The sequence below is a fragment of the Gossypium raimondii genome, chromosome 2, assembly GCF_025698545.1.
Source record: "Gossypium raimondii isolate GPD5lz chromosome 2, ASM2569854v1, whole genome shotgun sequence".
In the NCBI taxonomy this organism is placed as follows: Eukaryota; Viridiplantae; Streptophyta; class Magnoliopsida; order Malvales; family Malvaceae; genus Gossypium; species Gossypium raimondii.
The window spans coordinates 12,187,700-12,199,982 of NC_068566.1; the positions used below are offsets into that span (position 1 = coordinate 12,187,700).

The 12,283-nt window shown below is 33.1% G+C and overlaps 1 protein-coding gene across 1 annotated transcript; it reads right to left on the reverse strand.

The window, feature by feature from the left end:
• Positions 1-10,667: 10,667 nt before the first annotated feature.
• LOC105788047 (aquaporin TIP2-1) lies at positions 10,668-11,868 on the reverse strand. Its single transcript, XM_012614724.2, has 3 exons — positions 11,679-11,868; positions 11,341-11,591; positions 10,668-11,228 (listed from the first exon to the last, which is right to left on the reverse strand). The coding sequence occupies exons 1-3, from the start codon at positions 11,803-11,805 to the stop codon at positions 10,860-10,862; spliced, it is 747 nt and encodes a 248-aa protein (XP_012470178.1). The 5' UTR covers positions 11,806-11,868; the 3' UTR covers positions 10,668-10,859.
• Positions 11,869-12,283: the final 415 nt, after the last annotated feature.

Genomic DNA, 12,283 nt, shown 5'->3' on the forward strand with positions numbered 1-12,283 from the left:
AACATATTTCAAACTTTTATGATCTGTAAAAAAACGACATTTCTCACTATATAAATAATGACGCCAAATCGTCAAAGCAAAGATAATAGCAACCAACTCTAAATCATGGGTAGGATAATTTCATTCATGCAGTTTCAATTGTCGAGAAGCATACGCTATCACTTTTCCTTCTTGCATCAATACACATCCAAGCCCATTTAACGAAGCGTCACTATAAACAACAAATTCCTTTCCTGACTCGGGTTGCACTAACACTGGTGCCTCAGTTAAACACTTCTTTAATTTCTCAAAACTTTGCTGACACTCCTCGGTCCATTCGAACTTAACATCTTTTTGTAACAATTTTGTCATCGGTGAAGCTATCATCGAAAAACCTTCTACGAATCAACGGTAATATCCCGCTAAGCCCAGAAAACTAATAACTTCAGATACATTTCTTGGAGACTTCCATTCAACTATTGCCGATATCTTATTCGGATCCACTCGGATGCCATCCCCCGAGACAATATGTCCCAAAAATCCAACTTCACTGAGCCAAAATTCACTCTTGCTAAATTTAGCAAACAATTTTTTTCTTGTAGAGTCTGTAGCACAATTCTTAAATGTTCAGCATGCTCAGCTTCACTCAGGAATAAATAAGAATATCATCTATAAACACCACCACAAATTTATCCAAATAGGGCCGAAAAATCCGATTCATCAAATCCATAAAAATAGCTGGAGCATTAGTCAGACCAAAAGGCATTACAAGAAACTCATAGTGGCCATACCTGGTTCTGAAAGCAGTCTTTGGCACATCTGACTCTTTATCTCTTAATTGGTCATATCTGGATCTCAAATCAATTTTGGAAAACACTGTGGCATCCTGTAACTGATCAAACAAGTCATCTATTTGGGGCAATGGATACTTATTCTTCACTGTCACTTTGTTAAGTTGACGATAATCAATACACAATCTCAATGTCCCATCCTTTTTCTTCACAAATAGCATTGGAGCACCCCACGGAGAGTAACTTGGTCTTACGAGTCCTTTATCCGTCAACTCTTGTAATTACGCTTTTAACTCTTTCAGTTCAGTTGGTGCCATCTTGTAGGGAGCAATCGATATTGGAGCGGTACCTGGCATTACTTCAATACCAAACTCTACTTCTCTAATCGGAGGCAAACCTGGCAACTCTTCTGGGAACACATCTAAATATTCACATACCACTGGCACTAATTCGATCTTTGTTTCAGACACTTTTGTATTCAACACATAAGTAAGATATGCTTCACAACCATTTTTCAAACATTTCTAAGCAGACATGGCAGAAATCACAATTGGCATCACATTTGACTTATCTGTTTCAACCCGAAGAACTTTACCACTATAACACTTCAGCTCAAGAATTTTCTGACTACAATCTATCTTGGCCTTATGTAATGTCAACCAATCCATTCCCAAAATAACATCAAATTCATCAAATTGCAACAACATCAAGTTGGCAAGGAAACACTAACCTTGTATCATCAAAGGATAATTTTTGCATATTTTATCAACTATCACATGCTTGCCTAAAGGATTTGACACTTTAACCACATACTCAGTCAATTCCACACACAAATTCTTATCAGACACTAAATTCATGCATACATACGAGTGAGTAGAACCAGGATCAATCAATGTAAGAACATTAGTGTCGTAAAGAGAAAATATACCAGTGATCACATTAGAGGAAGATGCTTCCTCTCTAGCTCGGATGGCATAAGCTCTCGCTGGAGCTCCCGCTTCGGATCTTACGGTAGTGTCTTTTGTTACACCTTTACCACTAGTTTCAGTCCCTACATTTCACGGTGGTCTTCCTCTAGTAATCACACTGCTCGATCTCACATTCTGAAACTTTTCTATCTATTCTCTTTCTGGACAATCTTTCACAAAATGATCTTGAGATCCACATTTAAAACATGCTCGGCTGATTAAATAATATTCTCCCAAATTTCATTTTCCACAATGTTGACATTCCGGTCTAGTAGGTTTAACACTTCCTACACTTGCTATAGAGGTCGCTTGAGCTTTAGAACTTTAATATTTCCCTCCTCGATCTCTTTGAAAATTCACACTAGAAGCATTCGATCAAGTATTCATTTCTCTAGACTTCTTCGCTTGAGACTGAAATGACTTGCCCATTGATCTTTTTCTTGCATCTCTTGCTTCAGTTTCCACCTTTCTTTTCTCTTTACTCAATTCTTCAGCCTTGATAGCTCTTTCAACTAGTACCACTAACTTTTTAATTTCAAGGATTCCCACTAACAATCGGATATCCTCGTTTAATCCATCTTCAAACCTCTTGCACAATGTAGCTTCATTAGATACACACTCTTGGGCATACTTACTTAATTTGACAAATTCTCGTTCATATTCGGCTACCGTCATGCGCCCTTGTTTCAATTCAAGAAACTATTTTCTCTTTTAATCAATGAAACATTAACTTACATACTTCTTTTGAAATTCCTCTTAAAAGAAATCCCATGTAACTTTTTCTTTAAGCACCACTGACACTAAAGTTTTCCACCAATTATAAGCTGAATCCCTCAACAATGAGATAGCACATTTGAGACTTTCTTCTGGAGTACAAGATAATTCATCCAACACTCTGATGGTATTTTCAAGCCAGAACTCTACTCTTTCAAGATCATCATTTACATTAGCTCAGAACTCTTCGGCTCTATACTTTTGAATTTTGTCCACTAGAGGCTTTAACAACCTTAACACTTCAGTTTGTTGAGGAGCTATGGGAACAGCTTGAGGAAGAGGAGGGGGCGGAGGAGGTTGAGCATTAGGATTAGTTCTAACAAACTCAGTGTACCAATTGTTCATCATATGAAGAAAAGCTTCTCGACGCTCATCTACTTGACCCTAAGTCTCGGGTCGACTTTCAACTGGCACCGTCCCTTACGCGGAAGCAGGCGCATTACTTTGAGCATCATCAGCTGTATCTCAATTAGGATCCATTACTATAAAAAACATTTTAATATGTCAAGAGTCGTCCCAGTATCATTATTCAATTATGGCATGTATAGATAGTCTATTACACTCGCTACATTAGTTCGAGATCGACTAAAACTGGCTCTGATACCACTAAATGTAACACCCCTTACCCGAGACTATCGGCGAAATCGAGCACAAGATGTCATCCAACTTAACTTACCTATTCGGAGCATAAAAATTTACTTTTAAAATTAAATTCACTGTTCACAACAAAACTGTCCACCTGCGCGAATGTTACTAATTTAATTATATCTTGAGTTACGAAACTTGAAATTTAAATATGTAAATTTTACCTGAAACTAGACTCATATACCTTCTTACCATAAAATTTTTAAAAATTTTAGTTTAGCAAATTAGTACAATTTATTCATTAAATTCTCCCTTGTTTCACTAGTCAACAGTTCTAAACTCTTGGCACTAAAAATCAATTATATCATGGTACAAAATTCATATAATGTTATCGTTTGTTTGTTTTTTTTAAAATAGACTCACTAAGGAATCTATACATATAAATTATGACCCATAATTCTTTCTGTACAATTTATGATGATATTCTAAAGTCAAAACAGGCACTTCAAAAACCATTCTAACCTTGTCTCACAAAAATTCAAATATCTAAAATATAAAATTCTTTTGCCTACACCTTTTCTTTCATGTAAAAATAGATTTGATAAGATTTAATTCTATATATAATTTACTCTATAATTCCATTTCAACTATTTATGGTGATTTTTACATTCACATCATCTTTGTTGTCAAAGAAACGCTTCTTTGTATTAGCTACCATTTAAACATACATAACACCAAAACATAATCTTTACTAACCATTTCAATAGCTAATCTTAGCCATATCATATGAACATACTCAAAATGATTAAGACTCTATACATGTCATAGTTTTAAACATTTTGAAAACACATAATACCGAGATGGTTATGATAGTGTGATACGAGCTCCGACAATCCCTAATTCGAACAAGCTCAAATCACTATAAAACAAAGGAAATGAGAATATGTGTAAGCTACAAATAGCTTAGTAAGGTACATGTAAACAATAAATACTCATTTAATAATTGACATTTCTCTCATATAACTAACCAAACATTTCTTAGCAATTTCAATCACTTATGCATGCATAATCTTACCAATTTCACTTGCACATGCACTTATGCACTTAACATTTATCACATATGTTCATTCTTTTAAACTTACCTGCATACACACTTCATTTCATATTCACTTTAACTCATTATTAATCCCGTTGAACACTCGGAATATAAACAGATACGTAGAGATTTAGCACATAAGTGCCACACTGATATGTAGCCGAAGCTACCACTGGAATGTAACCGAAGCTACCACTGATCAATAACACTAGAAATGTCCAGGCTGCTCACACAAGTCGTCAGTGTCTCGCAACACATGCTAGATCACCCAAGACCCGTAAATCATCGTAACACTCAGAATAATCGATCTCTAGTGACATGTCACTTGTATCCACCTCTATTCATAAGTTCAACCGGGAATTTACACTTCACACTTTATCTTAAACAATTCATCACTTGAATAATTAATGAACAATTTTCCTTCCACATTTAATATTAATTCACATATCAAATATAATTCACAATTTATAAAAATATATTGCTATTATTTACACGTAACTTACCTCGGATGCAAAACGACTATTTTTGAAATTTAGTCGATAACCTTCTCTTTTCCCCGATCACTTCCACTATTTCTTCTTTCTTGATCTATATTAACACAATTTAATGCATTTTATCAATATTCCATTCAAATAAAATTCATACACAATATTTTGGCAAACTTACATTTTTTCCCATAACTTTCAAAAATTCCACTTTTGTCCCAAAGCTCGTAAAAATAAAATTCACTAAATTCTTAAATTTAAAACTTCACTAAATCATATTTCTTACTCATAACAGCCCTCAATTTCACAAAATCATAACTTTATGCAGACTTTACCATCTTTCACAATTTAGTCATTTTTCAACATTTTCTTCGAAATTCATCTAGTAAAACTTGTAGTTAACACTTCAAACATTCATTATCTAACATCAATAATCAAATTACAATTATATCATGAATGGATCAATTTTTAAACTTTAATTTCATTTAAATTAAATGGTAGAAACATGAAATTCAAGTTTCAATAAGCATAAAAATACGAAAATAATTAAAAACCGGGCAAGAAATCACTTATAATTGAGCTTAGAAAAATCAAGAACCTTAGCCTATAGAACATGATAGTTTCGGCAGCAACTCTTCAATTTTGAAGAAGATGGACACTTACTTTCTCTTTATTTTGTCTTTTATTCAATTTGGACAAAAATGCCCTTGACCCATTACTTAGATATTTTTCTAGAATTACCCTTTTGTGTCCATAACACTAATTTATGGTCTAATTCCACATAAACACTTCCAGTTTCATGCAATAATTCAATTAAGTCATTTAATCACTAATTAGACACATTTTGCATTTTCTCAATTTAGTCCTAAAAATTCAATTAGGCACTAAATCATTAAAATTTCCTATCCATATTTTCACACAATATTTCATTCAATCAGTAATTAATAAAAATTTATAAAATTAATCTATTTCACTTCGAATCTGTGGTTACAAAACCACTATTCCGATTAGGCCCTATTTCGGGCTATCACAAGTCACATGGCCTGATCACACGGTCGTGTGGACCCTGTCTTTTTAAAATTCTTTAGTTTTTCCTGAACTTTCTAATTTGCTTTGAAATAGTCCCTGATTGTTCTTAAACTATTTTTAAGGCCTTGTAGGCTCGATTTAGGATCCATAAGTGTATGTTTACTTCAATCTGAATTATTTAAAAAATATATTATTAATTATTCTAGTGAACTTGATGCTATTGTTACTGAATGTTCTGAAACATGCAATGATACTCTGTAACCCTAATCCAACGACGAAAGCGATTATGGGTGTTACAGTTTGTATGTTACCCTTAATTGTTAAATTGATTATTTTGCTTGAATATATTATGGTGTGAATGGTGGTTGGTAGTGTGGTCACATAAGTGACTAATGTGATGTTCCGAATTCGGGTCAGACCATCCCGACCGGGTTTGGGGCGCCACACCAATAGGGATTATTAGCACACATACAAGTTGTATAGAGATTTAAAGATTGGTTATGTTACCTTGACTTAACATTTCAGTGTGGGTCAAAAGGGTGTTCTTTTTTTAGAACCTTAGCTGTGTGGGTTGGAATGTTAATTTTGTGCAATGATTATATTCATATTTGGTTCAAAGAAATGAAAATAATGTATATTTTTCATATAAAGATTAAATGTTATAAATGAGAAATATGAAAGAATATGTAAAGATACTATGAGCTCTACTTAATATTCTTGAATAGGTATTTCATTAAATGAATTGGTTAATAAATGATTAATATGTAAGATGATCCCCTACACCTGGATAAATGGAAAAGAAGCAACAAGTGGTATTAAACTGTGACTTGAATAGATCTAGCACAATTTTCATAAGAGGGGGCTTAACCTTAAAAAAAAAGATAATTAGGTTTATCCATTGACACTTACTGAGTTGTTTAAGCTAACATCTAAGTTGTTTAAAATGCGTAGGTTTGGACTTGTTGAGAAATCGTGGTGTTGGCTTGGGAGCATCAGATTATTTAATGAGATTTAAGTTTGTATTTCAAGTGTTTTAATGTAATTTGTATTGGTTTCTTGGCATGTAATTATGAATAACATGTTTAAACCCCCTTAAGGTTTCTTAACAAATGGTTGTGTCATTTCATTTTTCATAAGTGTTTATGATATGTATCTAAGACTAAATGAGCTTAAGGTTTGTTTTAAAATGTTTTGGTTCATGTTGAAAGGATATAGGGAGGTTTGGACATGATTTATAGTGTTTTTCAGCCATTTTCTACTCTAGGGGTTCGAGGTTTCGAAACTTGCAACTAAGTCTCAACATTTACAAACATTAAAACTAACTTGCTATGGTCCTACCCCTAAATATCAAGACTTGAAGCCTAAGCCTCGAGACTTACAAACCAAGTCTTAATACTTGTTGTCTAAGCCTCAAGACTAGTGGCCCCTATAGTTGCACAACTTCATCTTATAATGTTTTGGGTCCTTCGAAACCTTATTATAAGTTTTGGGTTGTCCAAACCCTTGAGAATTGTTTCAAAATGATTTTAAAAATGTTCCTAAACTCCTAAATGACTTCAAAAAACTTTGAATGATTTTATTTAATATTTTATGTCATCATCGATCGAAGAAGGACATGAACGACGGTGACATAAGTTTGACGACTAGTGTTAGGAGAAGAGGAAATAAGAAGAAAAGAAGGGGAGAAGAGATAAAAAATGAAAGGAAAAAGAAAAGAAAAGAAAAACATAACATCCTAAGATAGGGCCTGGAAGTTTTGGCCTCACAAGTGAGGGCTCACCAATGTTTCGGTGAATTGGGGGTTCTCCAGATTCATTGCAAGTTGGTTTTGCCAGTTGGTTTGGCGAACTGGGGTTCACCAGTTAAAGTCGAGTCAAACTTAAATTAGGAAACTAAGATATTTTGTGTCTAGGATACTTTTCATGCGCGTAACCTTTTTTCTAAACTATCTAGGGTTCTAAGTCAAGAAGGGTATCTTAAGAATACTATGACACTTAGTGCCTATAAATACAACCCTTATTCCATGAAAATTCTCTCATCGATTATTCTATTGTCAAGTCTCTATTCAGAATCAAGTTCGTAATAACCAAGGTGAGTCTCTGTCCTGTAAGGGTTGATTGTCCAGAAAGCTAGGTTCACTCGTATATTTGAGTATGTTTTGTTTGTTTAGTAATTTGTGTATATTTATGTATGTTGAGAACCAGCCGGACCATCTACGAGCAAGGATAAAGGCAAAGCAAAACTCATTTAAAATTCTCAGCTTTTCGATGAGTGTTTAGGGTTCGTTATAGTGTGCGAACTGTTATGCTTTCTAAGAACTTTGGGTTTTTAAACAAAGTTCCAAAAGTAAGCTTTTCTATGAAACTCCGCTTTCAAGTTCTGAGACTCTATTTTTAAGTTATGTTTTATGTGTGCTCCTATATGAGGCTATGTTTCTAAAGCACAATTCTATAAATTGTGTTTTTACGAGCTTTTTGTGTGAGCTCTATATGAACAAAGTGCTTATATGCGAGCTCTCTATGCGAACTTATATGTTGGATATAATGGCATGTTATAGGATTGTAACATGTGGAGGGATAAGGGAATGTCGAGCAATGCTCCATTCATAGGGATATGTTGGTGTAAAGGAGAGTATCTAGCTTATCATTACACTTATGGGACATGTTAAGAACTCCCTGAGTCACAAGTGAGGCGCTATAAGAAGATCCACTTATCCAATAAAAGACAAGTGTAAGTGACTATGACTAAGTTTTTATGAAAACTATTATTCACAGTAGAAGTATAAAAATAAAAACAAGCACAAGCACATGTTTATGTTTTAAGTTTTAAGTTTTCCTTTCAAGAACAAACCAAGTTTTTAAGTATGATTTTCAGCAAAGTAAATATGATTTTTTTTCTTCAAATTTTGCGAACTCATGCTTTTTGAGTGAACTCATGCTTAACATAGTTATAAGAACTGATATGATACCTTGTTAAGCAAACCTATGTTGCACAATGTATGTGAACTTGTGTTGCTGTGCGAACCTTAATAATAACTTCTATGTACTTGTATTTATGTTTGAGTATGTGTCCCGTAAAATACCATGTTTATTTCTTTCATGTGAACCCTTAAGTTTTACTATTTAGGTGATATGTGAATCCTTCCTTTGCTTATTTTTGTAAGCTTGCATGTTTTTTGCATTCCATGCATAATATTCACTACAGTGTGATAACTTAGCACATTATATGTGTTGTAAATTTGTGGTGTGTTGGAGAATAGGTTGAAAATTAATGGAGTGTCACCCCAGTGACTAATGTAGCACGCCAAATTTGGGTCAAACCAACTCGGCCGGGTTTAGGGTGTTACAAAAAATGTAAATAAATTTTTTTTGAATTAAAGCCACGATGCATTCATTAATATAGAGAGGTTAAACAAAACCAAGACCCTGCATGTCCTCCATCTATCGCTTATCCAGCAACTTTGATGGGCGGTGCCTTGGGACCCTAATAACAATGAATTATAACTCCTAAATTTTTTTTTTGTTAAAAATCTAACAACAACTAACTTTTAGTGACTAAAATATTTAATTTCAAAAAGTTTATTGACTAAATCAAAAAAATTAATAGTTGAGTAACCATCTAGAACAAAATCACTAGTTCAGTAACCATTTTTATACTTTACCCCAATTAAAACTAGTGTGGATCCCCCCGCTCCACATAGGAAATTCAACCATAGGTTAAGATCTTTTAAAGATTCATCCTTAAATATTGAATTGTTTAATTCTATAGGAAAAAATAACGAAAGGTTGGAAGAAAATAAAATTCCAAAAGGTTAAATTAAAAAATTTAGAAAAAATCAACTTATTATTAACATAAATTATAAATTAATAAAATTAAAATATAACTTCTTTTATTAGAATGGTATTTTTAATAAAAAACCAACATCAATGTTTTAATCTAAATAATTAATTATTTATAAAAATAAAAATATTATATTATAGAAAAATCACGTTAATATTAATTATTTGGAATAACTAATAACATTATAAAATATAAATACTAATTTATGTATAAGATTAAATCTCAATATAGGCATAGCAAAGGACCAAACACAAAAATATGACAATTTAGTAAAGAAATGGAAGGAAGACGTGTTAAAAAGAAAGGCTTCAAGGACTAAATGTTATTATACAATAAAAACAAAACTCAAAGAATAATTAAAACGTAATATAGAACACATACAAAATAAACATAAAACAACTAAATAAATGTCTATAGATATACTTCTACATGGTTTTAATTTAACATAATAATAATATAAATTTTACCAAAATAAGTCCCTACACTTTTGTTTGCATTTAAATGAGTCCTTATTTCAAATGAACTATTGATATCAAAATTTTATTTAAATATAAATTAATGGCCAAAAGTTTATTTTGATAGAAGTTCAAATATTAAGAACTTATTTGGGTGTCAATTAAAACTTAAAAGGCTTATTTGAATATTAAATAGAATTGAAAGACTTATTTAATTAGGTGTAATATAACAATAAAGAATTATCTAAATAAAGTAACAAAGGTTCAAGGGCTTATTTAATGTATTACCCATTTATATCTAATGCATTTTTTTCAAATAAGTCTACAAAACATTTATAAACATAAAATTAAACTCTAAATCCCATGCAAATTAATTTAAAACTCATACAAATATATCATTTTACATGTAATATTTTTTGAATTCGATTAAAGCTTAATTTAGATGAGTGATGCATTACCCTGCTGTTAGTGTAAAAATATATGTGACGATAAAATTAAATATTGTAATATGACAAAATGTAAACTAAAAATACTATATTACACCCAACCGCCATCTAAACCCACATTTTAAAGATAGATTAATATCAGCATAATTTTCGATTATTGCAAACTATATGGGACCATAAAATAAGCCCGATAAAGCAAGCAGACGACAAAATTGGAAATAAATAAAAAAACCACCTTATCCATTTCCACAATAGCAACGATTGGCGACAATAACTTTACAAACAATAACAAAACAAAACCAAACCCAAAGCTAAAAGAGGAAAGAACAACAAGAAGTGCCATTTTATTACACTAAGCAATGGATTAAAAGATCAAATTAAGCAAATTAGACTGTCCTGAGAATAACTTGATTAAAAGTCATTGGACAATGGTGCATGGTCAGAGTTCATGAACACATTTCCATAGATGAGACCAGCCAATCCACCACCGATCAGTGGTCCCACCCAGTAGATCCATATGCCGTTGAAGTCGCCACTAGCCACTGCTGGTCCGAAGGAGCGAGCTGGGTTCATGGATCCACCAGAGAATGGACCAGCGGCCAAGATGTTGGCACCAACAATGAAGCCAATGGCAATGGGTGCAATGGTCCCGAGTGATCCCTTCTTTGGGTCAGCTGCGGTTGCATACACTGTGTAAACCAATGCAAATGTGATGATGATCTCCATCACCACTCCTTGAATAGCTCCAACTCCAGCTCCAAGACCGTGGATAGGAACTGTCTGCAATCACACACCCCAAAACATTAGCAAGGTTTCCTCGGATATATATATATACACGAAGAAAATGTTTGTGTTTGTATGTATGTATCTGTTATTTAAGGCAGCTCATTACCAAACCACCAGTGACAGCCTTGAGCAAGAAGCAAGCAACAATGGATCCAAGAAGTTGGGCAATCCAGTAAAAGATGCCAGTGAGTATGGTGATTTGGCCACCAAGAGCTAACCCAAAAGTTACTGCAGGGTTGACATGGCCACCTGAGATGTTGGCACCGATAGCCACTGCAACAAAGAGAGCAAATCCGTGGCAAACAGCAATGGCGACTAGCCCATCGGGATCTAGGGCTGCATCAGTTGTCAACTTGTCTGCACCAAAAAAAAAAAAAAGGAAGGCAATAAAACAAAAAGCCATGTTTAGTTACTGAAGTGATGAGTATAGGGAAGTAAGTTAACTGTAAGCAATGGCAGAGCCAACGCCGGCGAAAACAAACACCAAAGTTGAGATAAACTCAGCAAGGTAGGCCTTGACAGACCCCAAACTGAAGGAATCATCGAAGCGACCAAAGGCGATTCCTGCCATCTTTGAAAGCTGATAAGGATATAACTAGAAAGAAGCTCTACTTAATCCCACACTCAAACCCTTTTGTTTCATCACATATAAATACTACAAAAATTAAAGAAGTGGTCTATGACTTCCATTATTTTTTATATTATCTATAATTTTTTATGACAAGATAAAAATAAAGGAAATTCTACATAAACATATCCAAATTCCATGCATATTTTCTTTAGCAGGGCAAAGCAATTGATTGCAAAATGGGAAATCTAGATAATAATAATAATAATAATAATAATAATAATAATAATAAGGCCAAAGCTAAAAAGTTTATATTAAAATAGTTTAAATTGATTTTTATTTATTTTTGGGATGAATCTAATTTTTTCATTTAAAAAAGTCAAAAGAAATAAATTAAATTATTAAGATTCAAGAATGACTAATGTTAAAATTGTAACATTTAATCATAGGGCAAGGCTCATGTCCACCTAGCTATAATACT

Coding starts and splice junctions, on each gene's coding strand:
- LOC105788047 (XM_012614724.2), bottom strand. CDS start 11,805: ATGGCAGGAATCGCCTTTGGTCGCTTCGATGATTCCTTCAGTTTGGGG. Junction 11,592..11,678: donor TGGCTCTGCCATTGCTTACA/GTTAACTTACTT, acceptor TTTTTGGTGCAG/ACAAGTTGACAACTGATGCA. Junction 11,229..11,340: donor AGGCTGTCACTGGTGGTTTG/GTAATGAGCTGC, acceptor GTGTGATTGCAG/ACAGTTCCTATCCACGGTCT.